This window comes from Lonchura striata, chromosome 5 (genome assembly GCF_050655825.1).
Source record: "Lonchura striata isolate lonStrDom1 chromosome 5, ASM5065582v1, whole genome shotgun sequence".
NCBI lineage: Eukaryota > Metazoa > Chordata > Aves > Passeriformes > Estrildidae > Lonchura > Lonchura striata.
This window is the reverse complement of record NC_140707.1, coordinates 61,569,089-61,587,424: the sequence shown is the minus strand read 5'-3', so window position 1 is coordinate 61,587,424 and position 18,336 is coordinate 61,569,089. Positions and strand designations below refer to the sequence as shown.

The following is an 18,336-nucleotide window of genomic DNA, read 5'->3' as shown; positions in this document are numbered from 1 at the left end:
CGGCAGCTCGGCCAATGGCGGCAGGGCGCGCAGAGGGGGCGGGGGCGGGCGGAGCTCCGCCTCCCCACCGCGGGCAGCGGCGGCGGCGCGGGCTCGGGAGCGCCGCTCGCTCGGGCCAGGCGGGAGCGGTCGTGCCGGGAGGTAAGGCGGGGCCGCCGCGCCCCCTCCCCTGCTGCAGCACGGGCCCTTCCTCTCGACCCTCCGGGCGGCGCGAGCTCGCCCCGCTCCGCCGCCTCCTCCTTCCCCGGAGGAGGCGCCGCTCTTTCCGGACACCCCCTCCCGCCGGGCCTCGCCGCCCCTGCCTTGCCCCGCGTGGCCGGTGCGGGGCCAGTCCGGGCCTCCTTCCCCTGCGAGCCGCAGCCTCCGCCAGGCTCGGCCCGGCCTTTCCCTCTCCCGGCGCGTCCCCCGGGGCCGCCTGGGGCGGGCCGGGCTCGCTCCAGCCCGGCCTGCGCGGGTCTCCAGTGAGCGAGGCGGCGGCACCGGCGTTTTGCCTTGCCCCATCCCCCCTCCAGACCCTGATAGAAACGAGAGTAAAGCAAATGGCTTAAAACTGCTTTCCTCGTGATATGATTAGATTTTTATTTTTTTTAATATGTGATACGGTTTGAATCCTCCCTGCTCCTACTTCATTTTCCCATGCCCCAGCTCCCGGGGTCTGGCTCAGGGGCGTCTCTGCGGGTGTGTGGCTCCTCTGAGCCCTCCTCTGGCTGGAGAAGAGTGCTCTGGTTTCTTTCCTTTCTCACCCCGTCTGCAGCCTGCTGAAGCAGAGTTAAATCTTTGGAAGAAAAAGAGAGAGAGGAGTTAAAATTAGAATAAATCGTAAATGTTTATTGACAGGGGTGTTACTCCTGAAACAGCCTCGGTATTTCAGCCTTCCCCTATTGCTACAGCAGCTGCCTGTCCCGTGAACCCTTCTTCTTCTTTCTTACCCAGCAACACTTCATTAGAGTTGCTTGAGCTGAGGCTGTGCTTTGCCTTCAGTTCTTAGCAAATTCCTAAATTTTTTTACCCTACATTCAGCTATCAGAATAACCTCAGTTTTGGAAGTTGTCCCTCATGGTTCAAAGCTGCTCTTGCCCCAAGCTTGGTATCTGCTCTTCTAGATGGGCTTGTCTTTGGAACCTAAACTGGCTTCTGAGATCAAGCTGAAAGTAGATTGTCTTTGTCCCTTCTAAGAGCATGTAATGAAGGCACCTGTACATTCAAGTGACAGCTTTGTTCTCTGAAAATTGCTACAATGTTAGCTTAATGTCTGGCAAGTGCTTTCTGCTTTCAGTTGTTGTAATCCCATAGGTGAGTAGAAAACAACTGTGGCATTCTGTATGTCCACTATCAGGTTCCTGGTACAAAATAGTAAGCCAGTGTACAAGTTGTGGGAAGGAAAGGCATGATGGACTCAAAGGCGGGGGTGGCTTCCTGATATTTTTGCTCAATTAAGTAACTTAATATGGTAGAGATTCAAGCATGCTGGCTTGTGCCTTAGTAGTTTTCAGTTATGTTTAGCAGGGATTGAAGTATACACTGCAGTAGAGTTGAAAACACATTTTTGATGTTGTGTGCTGAGAAATAGATTTAGGCTGTTGGGGGAAGAAATGCCACAAACTCCAAAATAGTTTGTAATCTGTATATCGCTATTTCCAGAGATGGCCTGATCTGTTGCTGAAGTCAGACATGCCTTGAAATAGAATTCTGATTTCAGTATGGTACAGAAATCAAAAATAGGCTGTCTTATGCCTCTCTGTATGGAAAAGTGTACATCTTGATGATGTTTTAATTATAATAAATTTATTTTGACATATCTACTGTATCTATGTAATACTTGGTCATAGTGGTGCTGGTTATGTAGTTAATTTGATAAACTGTGTACTTCTCAGCAAGTGAGTATTTCAGTGGTTCCTCTTTCAAAAAAAAAAAACAACCAAAAAGAGGTACTTTAAGAGTACTGGAAGTCTTAAGGGATCTGTATCTTTTCTAGTGGGCTGTCATAGGGCTCAGTGCATGAGACCTCATGATGCCTGTGGCTTAAGCTTTTGGAGGCCTGGGTGGTTCTGTTAAGTCTGCCTTACTGATGGCTGAAGTCAGGGTGGCTTGCTTTACTCTCAGTTAGGAGTTATATTATATAAAGTGAGGTTAATATTTTCTAAATTAAGAACATTATTTAGGAACATGCGGGTAAAGACAGTACATAAGGGCTTTTAATTAATTCTGCTCTAAAGGAATTAGGAAAAGAAGTTTGTGGGAGTCTTCAGGAGGAGCAAAATTCAGGCAAAGAAATAAAATTACAAAAGTGGGTTGGTAAATTGGTAGAGTTTATCAGCTTATTTTCTTTAAAGAGTAAGTTTGTTTTTTTTTTCTGGTCAAATAGCTGTCTGAGGATCTGATTCAAGAGACAGACAAAGGAGTTAAGAGCTTGTTTCCTGTGGATAGATAACTATCTTCCCTAGAAAGATCAGGCAGGTGTTGATAGTAAGAATTACTTCATCTGCTTAAGAAAGCCTTAATGGAAGGCCAAGGGGTATAGGGACAAACCTGTGGTAAATAATGTAATAGTTCCAAATTAGCAAGCTGATAAAAGTGAATTAAGAAATACATACTTTTTTGAGCTGTTCTGTTGGATATGGACTTTTTTTTTTGCCCTTCAGCATTTTGTGCTACCTTCAAATTAATAATTTCTTACCAGAAGTTTATATTTAATGCATGAGGCAGTCTTGTGCTTAGTATGTAGCTAGGTTCAACTGGGTGGGGAGGGAGATAATGTCAAAATGACAGGACTTCCTTTTTTAGTAGATTAGTGCTACCTCAAGCATTTGTAATCGGAATACTATCAAGGCATGTTTTCTTTGATTCTAAGAATAAACATCTTTTGGAATTTGATTCCCAATACTTAGCTAAATTTGTTGTACTTGGTGGTTTTTTAAGTGTATCAAGTAAATATTTAGCTAACTTTAGTGGCTTCTTTTGATATTATTCTGTAGATTGGCTTCTTCCCAGTATCACAGTCACCACTATCACCATTGTTCTTTCCTTAACCTTACACTGTAATGGGATTAGCAGTTTGTTCTTTGCAGAGTAGATGTGTGCAGTGCATACAGCAGTGGTTCAGTCTTTCCTCTTTTCCAAATGCTTTAGGCTTGTGCTTGTGGTTGACACACCTGTGGTGGTACAGCTTTCTATAGTAAAGGGAATCATTTGATTCTGACCATCCTTTGCCAAAGAACTTGTTGGAGACACTTCAGATTCCTAGATTTCGCTTTAGGTGACTAATAGTGTTTTTAACTTAGGCTGTTATGTAAAATATGAGAAAGAATGTCTCAAAACTAAAAGTACTGCAGGAGTACTTCATTGCTCCATAAAAATGGTCCATTAGTGTTGTCTGGTCTTAGTCGTGTGTATTTGGAGCTAGGCTTGTGTTTGTAGCAGTTAAGAGGTGACTTCATGCCCAAGTGTATTTTAATATTGCTTTGCATTTTTGGTCTTGCCCTTCCTCTGCTTTAACCTTCTTTGCTCCCTTTTTCTGTTTTTAGCTGCTCTGCCCTACATTGCCTCTTGATTGCTTCTCTTCTAACAAATGACTATTCCAGTTGCTCCATCTATCCTTGCCCTTCCTTTACCACTTCCCATCCTGTTCAGGTAGTCTGTTAATCCTTTTCCTTTCTTTGAAATAAGGAAGAATTAGAGCTGTATTCTTTCATTTCAGCTCTGGGTTCTGTGACCAGGCCAGAGCAGCAGACCTGTCACTGCAGGAGGCTTCCACCTGTGTGTCTAACCTGGGCTGCATGATGCAGAGATGTGAATGACTGTGCTTGAGATCAGTTTTATCTCCAGTACTGGTGTTCACAGGCTCTCAAGTTGGCCAGGTGTAGGTAATACATAAAGCAGAAATAAAGGAAAAGACATGTTGCTGAGAATGTAGCTGCTAATATCCTATTAGGAATCAAAATACAATATAACTTGTAACTTGAGAGGTATCATTTTACTTTTCAGAAGGATTTTCTGAGCCTGATGTTAAAGTCTGTTATGTACTGGGGATGACAGATTAGTTGGCTTATTTTATTCTTGGGTATATTCCAAATATCTCTGAAGGAATTGACTAACCTGTCCTGGAAGTGCCTACAGCAGTGTTTAAACATATGGTTTTCAACTAGTGTTTTAATGTAGGCCAAAATTGTTTTTGTAATTGAAGATAGACTGTAAAGTTTGTCAGTTCTATTCAGTTCCTTTTTTATTGTTTCTGTTAAGAGTGTGATAACCTGCACTGAAAGGAGGGGAGTCAATCTCTTGGGCTTCTTTGTTAGCTACCTGATTCTAGCCTTTTGCATGCAGATCAGATTGTAGATTGTCCTTTTTATATATTTGTATGTATTTTAGTATATGATATATAATGATGGCATCATCTCAATAAAACTAAGTCTCTTATATTACAAATGCTGGCTGTATTTCTTAGTTAATCTTGCTTTGTCTTTAATGCTTTTTAGCACTAGTACCCAAAGTTTTTGAGTAATGTTTCAGCAGAGTAGGAAGAGGATATGTGTGGATTTCTACTTCCATGGGACCTGTGTTGCTGGTCCAGAACTTCCTGTATGCTGGGTCTTGCCTGGTGTGTCCAGTCTCATGCCAAGCTAAGGGAAGATGAGTTACTTTGTGGGAAGGGGCTGGTGCCAACCAAGCATGAGGAGCAGGCTGCTTCCTGCCCTTGATAGGTCCTGTGGGGGTTGTCTTTGTGGCCGCTGTTGGAGGTGCTTGATTATCTTCATTTGATGACAGGTTATAGATGTAGCCACATAATAACTTCAGGAACTGAGAGAAGTAGATTTTGCATTTAAGAACTTTTGTACTGAAAATATTTCTGACAAGGACTTCTGAAAGATCTCTTTTTACAGGTTTGCCTCTAGGTAATTCAAATGAACAGTATCTTGATGTCTGCAATTATATAATTTATGAAACTGTATGTTTACTTTGTCCCACTGCTCAAATCATCAGTGAGGATGATAATCAGTGTTAGTTCCAGTACTAATCCCTGGGTTATGCTGGTGTGACCAGCCTCCAGCTGAACTTTGTGCCATTCCCCACAACCTCGTGCAGCCAGTTTTCAATCCACCTTATTGTCCACTACTTTAGTTGGTAGTTTATCAGCTTGTGTGAGTATGTGATGGTAGATATTGTTAAAAGCCTTACCAATGGAGAGATGAACATCATCCACTGCTCTCCCATCAAGGTTACTTGCTTCAGCAGCTTCCCTCCTCTCAGCACTGGTGAGGCCACGTCTGGAGTGTAGTGTTCAGTTCTGAGCCCCTCAGTGTGAGAGGTGGAGTTATTCTAGAGGGGCCACTAAGATGATTAAGGGACTTTCCTCATAGGAAGAAAGGCTGGGAGAGTTGAGACTGTTTGGCCTAGAGAAAAGGCCCAGCAGGATCTTCTCAGTGTGCACAAATATCTGAAGGGAGGGTGCAAAGAAGGCAGAGCCAGTTTTTTTCAGGGGTGCGCAGTGACAAGAAGTAATAGGCACAAACTGCAACAGAAGATGTTCTCTCTGAGCATCAGGAAATACTTTTTTACTGTCAAGGTGACTGAGCACAGTTTAGAGACTGAGTCTCCATTCTCCATTCTTGGTGGCACTGCCTGAGTAGGGGAGGTTGAGCAAGTCAGTCTCCAATGGTCCCTTTCAGTGCGAGATCTATTTTTTTAAAGTTTGTTTAAATGTTTGTGTTCCTGATCCTATTTCACTAAAGATCCATCAGATCTCAGGACCTAGGATTCCTGAAGGCAAGTCTTGTCATTGAAGAAGACAAGCAGTGCCGGTCTTCTTTTCTGTGTCCTTTGTCATCAGGTTCCCCAGTGCTATTCCAGTCAGGCTCACAACCTTGCCTTGTCTTGTCTTCCTGTAGCTCCTGATGCACCTGTGGAAGCCGTTCTTACTATCCTTGTACTTTGTCCCTTGCCAGCTTCAACTCAAATGGGCTTTAGCTTTCCTGTCCCCACCCTTGCATGCTCAAACAATACCTTGATTTTTGCTGAGTAAGCTGGCCATGCTTTCATCTCTACTGTTTCTTTGAGTTTTGTCAGGAGTGTCTTGTTCATTGATGCAGACTTAACATCCTGCATGTAGAGATGAAGCATTCCTGAACTTGGAGGAAGTGATGGTTGAATGTCTCACCTCTTAAGAGCTTTGTAATGATGGAGTAGTAGCAGAATAGTTTTATTTCTATCCTGCAGTTTTCAATTGTGTACTCTTAGAAGAAGTGAAAATAGTAGGCCACCAGAGATGCCTGTTAACAAACAGCAAGTTACCCTTGTGCAGCAAATCTCTAGTTCCAGGCAGCTATATAAGATTCATTTTAACATTCAAGGTTACTTGTTTTTTTCCCTAAATACAACAGACTATAATTTATCATTTTCAAAAGTAGAAGGTGTTGGGCATGTAGATGTTTTTGTTACATTTTTGATACCTACTGTACAGACAGCATTTCAAGGTTTGTTAAAATGGTTCTGTTTTACTGCATTGGTAGTCACTATTCCTTATTCTGGTCTTAACATTTGTTTTTCCAGACTTTCACTGGGCTATGATGAATTGTCACCAATATACTCTTCCATTCTTTTGATAGAATGGGACAGAGGTTGATATCAGTGTTCATAAAGTTGGTTTTCTTGCTTCTTCAAAACCAGTAATAAAATGTTCAGATCTTCCAGTCTTAGCTGGTTTTCCCTGCATCTATTTACAGGTTTATTTATTCAGTTTTGTCAATTGAACCCTTGATACAAAAGCCTTTTTTTAATGCATCTGCACAGTTGCTTTTTGAATAGGTTACTCAGAAATAGCTACTGGTCTGTATCTAAAAGCCTGTGACCCATTTGTGCAGGGTTTAGTTTTTTGCATAAACAAAACCGACTTTTCAAAATAGGCTCACAGTCTTCTGGGTTAGTCTCCACTGTGTTATACAGGCTCTGGCTTCTGGGTGGTCTGTGAGCTTCAGGTGGCATGGTTAGAGCTGCTGGGATTCAGGAAACTGGTGACTGACACATTTCATCAGTCTTGCTGTGGAACTTCAACTCTAACCTCTAAACCAGCAGCCATTCTATAACTACCGCTGCTCACTTTGGAGGGTAACTGCACTGCCTGTCTTTGGGTATTCCTGGTATGTCTTGATGTCATTTATATACATATATATATAATCTGTGTGTGTGTATACATATATATATATGTGTACATATATGTATCAATGGTCTTGCAACTGGATAATCCTTTCTTTGGAAACTGCCTTTTTCAAATGAAGTGATCTTAGCACAAAGCTGAGCTGTGTATGGATTAATTTCTTTGCTTAAGGAACTTTGTGTGCTGGGATAGTATTTTTAGACTTGCAGAAAGTTTTAAGGGTTGGCTGGTGAAGAAAGAAATGGCTGGTTACTTTGGATGACCACCTACAATGTGTAATCTTCCCCTTTGCTAAGCAGAGTTGCATTGATAGCATATTAATATATTAACTCTTCTTAAAATAGAGAAGCATCCATTCCCTGTGGCGTATGTTGCACCTGATTCTGTCAGTCAGGAGCAAGTAAAATGGATGTTGTCAGACCAATTTGAGAAGCTCTGTGTGCTGATACAGTGAGTACACTAATAGAACTGTAAAACTTAGAGTTGCAGAAAATGACTGTTGGGTTTTCATGTGGTTGTCAGATTCAGATTGTATCTATTCGCTGCCTCTATTTCCAAAAGTCAGCATTCAAGCAGTTATTTGTTCCCAGCTGATGCTTGAGAACAGTGAGCTCTGTAAGGGCTCATGAAATGACAATTTTTGCATTTGTCAATGGCCTATTTGAAAATAGAATTCCTGTTTTCAAGACAATGACAGATAATATTATGATTTCCTTCTGTCACTGTAGGATGCCTGGCTTCTACAGACTGTTTCGCTGGCTTACTGAGTCTCTGAATTCATGCTTGAATATTAAAAAAAAATCTGTCCTGTTGCACTTTGAGTTTGGGCATTTAGAAGAAAAAAATGAATAGACTAATAAAAAAAATTGCTTGATGTATTCTGTGATGTCTGAGAGTTGGTCTCTAAGTTGTTTGAAGGTATAGAGTTTCATGTAGTGATATGAACAGCCAAAAACTTTGCAAATTCTAGTAAACAGTGATTGCAGTCTTAAAGGCATGTTGTATGCCTAGTTTGAAAGTGTAATTATGCTGGTTTTATTTGTCATACTGGGGTTTTACTGGAGCACTCCAAGACAGCAAAATTCTCTGCAATTCTGAGGAATATTTTACCTTCTGTAAAGATAAAGTTGTGTCTTTTCCAGAAAACTCTCAAATGACAGATCAGGTTAATAACAAAAAGCTGGTTTGAGCACATTTCTGCAGACTTCTGTCCTGACCCTATATGATGTGTTGGCCTAAGGCCTAGGGCATGACTGGTCTAGTTTTGGAAAGTCCTGCTTCTCCCAGAATGCATTTTTTTTCTGGTGGAGAATGATTCATCAGTGTCACCTGCAGCAAGATATCAGGTGCAGCTTTGCTACAATAGCCATGGTGTTTGTATTCAGTTCTGTCTTTTATGCCTCTCAGTTTCTTGGTCTGAGTAGAAGTCATCTCTATCAATTTACAAATTTGCCTGACTTGTAGATAATGGTTCTATTTGTGGTAGCAGGAAACTCGGTTACAAGAACTGGGAATCATAACACTGACAGCCAGTCTTGTCTGGAGTCATGCTGCTGTTTTTTCCCTTCTTTGAGATTATATTCAGTAGGAGCAAATGTTCTTCTGGGCTGATGGATATAAGTATCCATCAGCCTTTATGTGGTCCTTTATGGCCGAAGGAGACCCGGTGGTGTTGCTGGTGGGGGACATGGGGCTGTGGCTGTGACAGCAGACCCTGAGGCTGCTGCTTGCACTGGATTCTTGCTGCAGCACAGGAAGCCATGCAGGTCTCAGATGAGATGGGAGGCGTGGGGTCTGCAGGGGCCTGGAACTGTTGAAGATCCAAACTGCTGGAATCTGGCACAAGTGGATTATCTTTGCTGTCTGTGCAGAAATGAGATAGGCCCAGGAAACTAGGAAGGAAGATACTTAGAAATAAAAACATTCAAATCTTGGTTTGGATGGGTCAGAGGCAAAACAAGCTTGGGCTTCCTAGAGATTTGTAGAAAGACTACAGAAATATTTTCAGCTCTTTATCTGAACATTTTGAAATACTGTTTGTAGGGTCTGGTCAGCCCTACTCTGTGATTCAGTGTATGCTGGGGGTCAGAGTGATAGGTTGAGGAATTGACATGGGGTGTGCACCAAATTAAGATGGGTCAGGAAAACATTCTTAGCAGACATGTTAACAGTTTATTAGTGTACTAGAGGCAGTTACCTTGTGAAAACATGCTGGTCAATCTTTCTGCCTTAATACAGAGAGGATATCTTTGTCCAGAAAGTTATATAGCCTTCCTAGATATTTTAGAACTGGAGTGGGCAATGTACTTACTCTGTAATGTGTGTGCTGAAACAAATGTTTAAAATATTTCTTCTTTGGCTTATGTTGTCACCTGCAAGCATACCAGAAAAACAAGTGCATCTTAGCAGTTCTCCTATCATTCTTCTAAATAGTGAGGATTAACATTCTGAGAAGATTATGGCAGTTTACAGAACCTTGTAGTCTATATACATTTTGTTTATTACTTTATCAAACATCTGAAAGCTCAGGGATGAAGCTAGGTAACACTTAATACTGCTGTGTCTTTCTTGTTCCTTAGAGCCCAGTAAATGTGTATGTTAAAAGCTTCTTTATTTCAAACCACTGCAGAGTTTGAGTAAACACGGAAGAGACTGTAAGGTCTCAAGTTGCCAACTATGAATGCCAGAAGGTATGAAGGGGCTTGAAAGAATATGCTGCTTCATTTTCAAGGTCTAGTATAAAAAGCTTAGAAAACTGCCAGTGTTTTACCTGAAACTTCTAGACACCTTCTGGAAAAATCACCATTTTAACCACTAGCTAGGGAGTGGGCTTAAGGCAAATGGGTTTGGAAGACTTTCTGACAGTTGTTAAGCCCTCAGTTACATCACTTATCAGGCATTCATAGCAGAAACTTCTTACATTTTTTTCAATGTGCATAGCTCTTAAATATTGTCAGAAGTTCCTCACTCAACTGTCAAATAGTACTCTTCTGGGATTTAGAAATGCAGAGTGCTTGGTCTGCACTGGGTGGTTTGAGGACACTAAAATTGCAGTGAATTGAAGTGTAATCATAACTGGGCTTGAGGGCTGTGATCTCTTCTGTAAGGGTTTGCCAGAAAAAAAAGCAGCTCTTTTATAAATGTAAAATGGTAAAATGTTTTTCCCAAGCTATTAAGGAGCATCCCTGGAGTATTTCTTATCAATTGCATTGCAGTAAATCTGTACATGCTCCAGTTTATACATTGGCAACCATTGTACAACCTTGCTGTATGACAAAGCACTCAACTCTCCTCAAGCTTCACATGGAATGAATGACAGTAATGCTCATTCATTATTTCTACAAATGAGCAGTGATAGATTTTTATATGTGTTCAATGAGCTGATGTTGCCCTGAATCCAGAGCAGGGAGGCAGGCCAGGTGTACACTCTGTGTGGGTAAAAGAGCAGCACATTCTCATGGAGCTGGAGTGCCACTCTTAACTTTTTGCCTTCATGCAACCATGATCTTATATCAACTTTTTCTGTCAGGTGTCTTTCAGATGTGTACAAGGCACACAGTATAATTTAACAGCAAACCCATTAACTGCCATAACTATTCCCACATCTTGGAAACATACAGCAATACCCAATGGAATTCTCCAAACTTGTCTTTTCATTGTTTGTAGTAGTTTTTGCTGTGGTTCCTGGCTGCAGCCTGGAAGCCCTGGGAATTCAATAAACATTTCTGGACCATGTTTTGTTTCTTGTGGTCTGATAGTCTCCTGGTCAGGGTGAAGTGCCATCAGTACCACCTCTGACTATATCTTTAAGGAATTCATCTGTTCCAGAAGCTTGATGGAACAGCTGCTCTTCATACTCTTAGCTGGAAAAAAATACAGCAGTTACTTTAAAACTGCTTAGAATCCCTTCTTTAAGGACAGGGTATTACAGGAAGCAATGTGAAACTGTAGCTGAATTCAGAAATTTATGATTTCAAGCACAGTTTAATTGTGCATGCTGGGTAGTGTCAATTCAGTGTCCAAATATAGATACTTAAGTAGTTTTTTGTTTCCAGCAGCAGTATTGAAACACTCAGCCAATTTAAGTTGGTACAAGACATGAATGTATAATGAAACTCCTATTGAGGGCAAAAATTGAGTGTGTTGCCACATAGCCTAGAACAAGTCTTAAAGCTTATGAAACTTGTTTTCTGCTCTGGATGTCCTCTTTCCTTCCTCTCTTTCATTACAGTGATTTGCAAGAGGTTTTATGTACCCATATTGGAAGGATTCTGTGGGTAGTAATTTCTTTTCAGTAGAATGCAGGTGGCATATGTGATGTATGGTTACATCTGCATATACCTGGCTGCTTGGAGGGGTAACTTCAACATGAGAACTAGTTACATGAGAAGGGTGCCACGACCATGGCCATCCCTTCATAGGATGTGCTGCCTATGCCAAGACTGGAGATGTGGTTTGTGAGTATGATGGCCCTGTGTAATTATCTCATTGGAAGGGAGCAGTGTAGGAGGCAATAGTAAATCACACTGGAGTTGCAGTAGGTGTAGAAAGCAGAGGGTAGGCAAAGGTGTTAAAGCAAAAACTAAGCTGAACTGAGAGGAGAATTTTTCAGTGCATAGCAATAATTGTGGGCCCAATTGCTACTAGGTTGCTTGAGGGCAATCCACTTATGTGGAATTATTGTTGCAATTAAACAGTAGTCCTTGGCATTAAGTGTCTTCAGCTTTAAATCTCTTCCTTAGAGACAATCCAGTTAATTGGAATATATGTTATTGCCTAGTTATGTGTTATTTATGCTATTGACTATAATGCAATTAAAAAAGGACTTTAAAAAAATTTACACAGTGATACCCAAGAATTTTTTTTGCATTTCAACTAGGCTCTTTTCCTTCTGCTCTAGCAGTTACTTGAAGCAGGTCACAGTAAATATGTAGTGATATGTATCAATATGCATCAGTCTTTTCTGTGCATTCTAGAGAATTTGAAAAAAAGTGAAAGGTATACACACGCACATTTCTTTTTTTCAGTAACACAAATGGAGGAATGGATTAAATTTTTATGACTAATTCTTTCCCCCATTTGTAGAGGTGCTGCCTCTTTTTTGGCGGTTGAAATTACTATGATTCTTAGTAACCAAGACAAAGCTATGTGAAATGTACATTTTGGGTTAAAAAACATTTACATGGAAATATATACTTAGCATTATTCTAAAGTCCTAATTGCATGCAAGGCCTTGCCAAAATTTCAAAGCACATCAGCTGTCTTGAACTGGGGCAGAACTTGTATTTCTTAGCTGTTCACTCTGGAGCAATGTATTGAGTGTTACAGTGTTTTGTTGCACCTCTATTAACATAGTATTGCTTAATTTTATCTTGTGCCTTCATAGGTATCAATGTAACTAATTTTTTCTACTTTTGCAAAGTAGTCTGACTAAGCAAAATACAGGAAATGGTGATGGCAGGTCCTAGTTTTTGATCTCATTAGTCATCATTTATATTAAGATTTCCGTGAAGACACATGGTAAATGTGCCAGGATGGCCAAGGAGTTGCTGTCTGAAATGACATACTGAAGTGGTTTTTAGCCTTGGCACATTGCAACGGCAAGTAGGACAGGTTGTGTTAAGCCATCACAGGATCTAGTTTTGAAAATAGAGTAATATTTAGATCTTTACACAGCCATGTAAGTACAGCAAAGGTAGCACACTAGTTCATGTCTTAGCATATGAATACTTTTACTTAATCATTGTGTAGTATGTATGTGCACAGGATAACAGGTAAAACCTACAAGTAACTTTCTGTGACATACTGGCTAATAAATATTTTGGTCCATATCAACATTTCTGTATTTATGGTTTTGCCATTTGGGAAGTTTTCTTACGTGAGCACTGGGTGGCTATATCTAGACAACAACTAATCTTACTTGTTTTGTAGACTAAACTTTTTCAAAGTTTCTTTTATATGTTGAGGGGGGTGTTTCTTCTGGGATTACACTGCCATAGCAAACATCTCTTCCAGGACAAAACATGTAAGCAGTTTTCTTACAAACAATCAAAAAATTTACATCTGGGTTTATTGAAGCATGTGTCACACATGTGACTGTCTTATGCCTTAGTAAACAGCCCATGGGAAGTAAAAAGATGGTCTAGCTGAAAAACAGATGCTTTGCAAGAACTGGATTTTTCTGCATAAGTACAAAAGCAAAAATGTTATCTAACAATTTTTTTTTGTTGTTAGTTTATGTTAACTGTTTTTAAAACAATGGCATACATATACTGTAATGTACTCAAATCCATCCTATAGGAAGAGAAAACATTCCTTTGGAAGCATTAACAATATGGGCATACATTTCTAATAATTTTTTTGCCAGTAAATTCTTTTCATTAGCAAAGGCTAGAGAGATATTTTATGCATCAGTCTTTATTTTGTCCCCTTTGGGGGAAAAATTTATTCTTAATCGGTTGCATTTATTTAGATGATTGTACTGTTCATATGGTACTGTGTCTACTTTAGAGAGCAGCAAAGTGTGGTAGATTCCTCAAAGAAAAGGAATGCTTGTGAGAAGCAAGTATCCCAGAGAGCAGACAGAGGTAAATGGTACCTATCTCCTGAAGGGAATAAAATCCATCTGCTAAGTGAGAAAGATGAGAAAAGGTATGGGAAGGAAATAACTTAATCAAAAGACATGAGGCTTTCAAAGACTTTTTCTCAGGAAGACTGTTCTTGTTAAGAAGTAATGGTGACAACCTATTTAATTTGCTTTACCTGAGTGACAGAATGTTCAGAGTCCTATTGCAAATCGATCATGTGGTTAAATCAGGTCTTTGAAAAGAAAATAAAAGTGAGTTTGTGTATGAAGTAGGAGAAGCTGCCCTGGGTAATTTCCCAGGCCTCCTGAAGAAGGGAAGCTTACTGCATTGCAGCTTGGGCTACAAGAAGTAGCATGGACATATTGGAGAAAATCCCTCTGTCCTGCTTTTCCTGTAGGTCTCTAAGTAGCCTGCTCTTGATTGCTGACACTGTTACTTTTCCTCTGGTAGAAGACAGGATGAGGGGAGAAGAAAAATAAAGGAGAATATAGTAATGATTAAAACTATAAACTTTACAAAGAAACAGACAAGGGCAACTTCTTGCTATTTCTCCAGGAGATGGTGGATGCTGTTCAGTGCAGTCCTTTGTAGAAGGGAAGATATGAGGGACTGTAATAAGTGTTTTTTAATCAAGATTGTGGAGGAAGACCTGTGGCTTTGGGTGGTCTTGAATCCAGGAAGCAGACACTAGAAAGGGAGGGGGCAATGGTAAACAGAACCTCATAAGATGGAATTGGAAAAAAACTGCAGCGTGTAACCAATATAAGTGTGTTCCAGGATCTCTCCCTGCAGTACATGAGTATCTGGAGCTGTGGGTTGCTGCTGGAGGTGGCTTTCTTGACTTGATGTTCAAATGAAAAGCCTAAGCTGCTGGCCTATATTTTATACAGAATAGAGTGTTCAGATCAACTAGCAAGAAGGAGCTGCATTTGAGGGGTGCAAGTTGTTTTGGGAGAGCAGAAGATCCTAGGGCACTCTTTGTTAGTTGTGTTGTGCATTGGACTGATTCTAAGTACAGCATCTTGCATGAGGAGCACATGTATCAAAGCTGGCTCTTCAAGGAAATTGTGTGGGTTATGGTTGAGGGAAACATAAATTCACATTGTATTTTAAGTGGAATGCAGTCATAAGTGGAAAAAATATGTATGCTTCTATTATTAATCTTATTAGTGCTTTCTTTAGGTCATTTTTATCAGTGTCATCATCAGTGTTACAGAAATACTTCAGATGCTGTTTAAAAAAAAAAAGAAAAGGCTCCTTTGTTATTATTCCACTATACAATCACAGAAGGTCCAAAAGAGTTTGCAACTTAAGCAGAAGAACTGAGACATGCTGGAGAAAGAAAATATACAGACAGTGAATTGCAATTACATTTGTATTTAGAACAGCTTTTGGGACAAGTTTGTAGAGGAAGTGGAAGAATAAAGAAAAGGCGGTCATAGGAGAGGAGAATTAATAGTAAGAAGAGAAGGGGTGGAGTATATCAAAGAAGAAAGAGCTGGGGGAAAGGGATTGAATCAGTAACTAATTAGTCATTTATTTAGTGGGAACATTTAGATTAATACCTTAGGAGTGATGAGAATGTTAATGTGGTTTCCAAGTGACATGATGTAGGTGGTTTTCAGAAGAAAACATAGCGTTCATTGTAAATGTATAAGCTGAATTTTTCTTAAAGATCACAGATCTCTTACTCCACCCACACTGTTCTTACACTTCTTGATATCATCTATTTGCTATGAAATGTATTTATCTTTTTAGCCACAGTCATAAGATTTAAGTTTAGGAGAAAAAAAACAAACTTCAGTGGAACCAAAAGATCACATTCTGCGTAAAACTGGTTATATCAAGTGTAAAATTGTGTTCTACATACAAATTGGAGAGCTCCTGTCACTTGCCTATAAGCATTAAGCTCGTCCTTTAAGACCCTTGCTTCTTAACATATGTTGATGTAAGAGATGATACACTTCCCTCTCTGAAGCAGGGAGGAAGAGGACTTTGGCTAGGCAGTCAAACTAGAAAAAGAAAATGAAAGCCTCATTTTTGTGCATCCCACTCATCTGTCCTTCCTTTTGATGCAGGCAAGGAACATATCCCACTGCCACCTAAAATACTCACCTCTCCTTGCTCTTTGCATGGCTTGAGAATTCCCTTATCTCCTCCTTGTCTGCCCTTGTTTACCCGTATGTATCCTTCTAATACAGATTCTAGATCTGCACCCCTCTGCCATCTGGCCCATGTGTGCCAAGTAGATGCATGGAGTGGTAACTGTTATATAATAATGAGAACATGATGCAATTAGTATCTGCAAGGATCTGAATTAAAGAAGATGCAATGTTAAAATACTGCATTGAGTCCTTGAAGCAAAGTTAAACTTGGAGAGATGACTCTTGCTGTGGGAATTACTAACTTGGTTGGTATTGTAAAACTCTGGCAAATTATTGGGTAGCTGGTTTACTGCTCTGTAAAGTAAAAAGTAAAAGCTGAAGCTATTCCAAGTCCTGGAGGAGATGAGGAGGGTGACGGAGCACTGCAGGGATTTCAAAGCCACTGGAAAAGAAAGCATCATGTCGGTTAAATTTTTAAAATCCAGCACAGTTAAAAATTAACATAGTGTTTACTTAGCACAATTATCATATTCACAGTTTTGCAACAAAGGTTGCAAATTTGTATTTTTACCCAGTTAAAGAGAGGGAGAGGTAGGTGTCTTTATAGTACTCAATGATAGATATTTTAATTTTTTTTCCTATCAAACCTGACTGCAGCGATATGTAGCACTGCAGTGAACTGGGGGGGTTTGTTAATGTTTAAATGGAAGTTTCTTACTGACCTATTATTTGGAAAGATCTGTGTTTTATCATGCAAGCTTGGCATTGCTTCCATAAGGAAATGTGGTCCTGTGATGAAGTCAAATTATCTAATACCAGAAGTATTAGGTTTCTTAAATGCTAAAGCAGTCATGGTTATTTTTTAAATAAAACAACAAAAATGCATTCACTTAGTGGCAGTTCTTTAGTGTGTGTAAGGTTTTGTGTGGACATATCATGGTTACCTTATAAAGCTGTTAGGTAAACATGCTCACTTTTAAAGCTGTAAGTCAAAAGGAAGCATATTTTACAGCTCATTAAAATACTATTTTTGTGTGTGGTGTGGAAACCAGTTCAAAGTCTGACCGAAGACAACTGCTCTTTGATAGCAGTATTAGAGAGGGAGATGGATCCATTTACACCCCTCACTGCCAGTTTTGGCATGATTCTCTTTGTCAAGCCAGCTGATACACTATATTTGGAAGTGTGGCTGTGTTCTTTATTACTAAGCTTATTCATCATTGCTGTCAGTGTACTTGCTCTTTGGAGAATGCTTTCAGGAATTTTCAGCGACGTTCATTTGAAGGAAAACATGGCATAGTACTTAAAAGCTATTCACCAGAATACAACCAGAAAGCCAAACTGAAAAAAAAAAAAAAATCCAAATTGCTTTTCCACTGAAATGTGTGCTTCTTCTTCAGCCATCCATAAAGTTTGTGGTTCATCTGAAGGATTTTTTGTTTTGTTTCTCCCCATGTTGTGCTGCTATATTTTATATATATATTTTTTTAATATGTATTTATTGCTTTTTCTGTTGTTGTGCAGGTACTGGCAAACACCTCTTTTTTTCATTGCTGTGTCAAAAAGAGGGTTCATACTTTCTTTCTAAACAATAGTTTTAGTCACTTGCAGGAAATAAGACCCTTTTTGTCTGAAATTTTATTTAAAATTAAAAATATGCTGGTTTTCTTTTTCCCTGGAGTTACAAATATTTAGTGGAATTCTAGAATTTTTTTTTTTTAATTGAAATTTAACTCTAAAATCTGTTTCATTAACTGAATTACAAAGGTAGTTTTCCAAAGGAAGCACGCTTGCTTTCTCCATATTAGGTCTCCCACTATCATTATAAGCCATCATTTGCTGGTTAAATACAGCAGAGCACTCCTTAACTAAACTTTTTTCCCAAACATGAAATTGGATGAAGTGTTCTGTTAGATTTCAGAAGTTTTGAAAAAACATTCATAATCTATTTTTAAATTATTTATTTTATAAGATATAATGTGTGACTTTTTAATGCTACAGACTTCACAGCGCTGGTATTTGGAATTCATTTTCTAGACAGATATGTATAGCAGCAAATCCTTTCAAATTATGGCTCTTGCTAAACAATACAGCTGTCAAATGTGTTAGGCTTAAATAGTTATATCTGTTTCATGTAACTGAACAGTGAATGAAGATGAGTGTGTAGGAAGTAGAAACCCATTTTTCTGATTGGGAGTTGGATCCAAAAGTACAGTTTTGATCAAGGTAGCTGATTCCCTAAAAGGAAAGACTTCCTTAACCAGATATCCCAAGATATCAGTCTTATGTTTTTTTTTTGTTTGTTTTTTTTTTTTTTATAAATGTGAGACAGACTGGCTGATTTAATCATGCATGCAGAATATTTTCTCTGTAGAAATTCTGATGGCTAAGAAGCGATAGTTAGACAGGATGCATGTATCAAACAGAGCAGAGATACTTGGGGAGCTTATTTCATATTCATATACTGGTAGCAGTGTACTGAAAAAAATGCATT

The 18,336-nt window shown here is 39.6% G+C and overlaps 1 protein-coding gene across 2 annotated transcripts in view; it reads left to right on the top strand.

Moving 5' to 3' along the window:
- The first annotated feature begins 66 nt into the window (after positions 1–66).
- Positions 67–18,336, top strand: part of SETD3 (SET domain containing 3, actin N3(tau)-histidine methyltransferase) — a 60,745-nt gene continuing 42,475 nt past the window's right edge. The window contains exon 1 of one of the 2 annotated variants that reach the window (XM_021549715.4): positions 67–141. Coding sequence is in view for 1 of the 2 variants with exons in the window: in XM_021549714.4 (XP_021405389.2) it covers positions 7,560–7,600 (41 nt within the window). In the remaining variant the exon portion in view is untranslated. Of the gene's footprint in view, positions 142–311; positions 7,601–18,336 lie in introns of those variants that run through there. The other variant, XM_021549714.4, reaches the window with a different exon arrangement.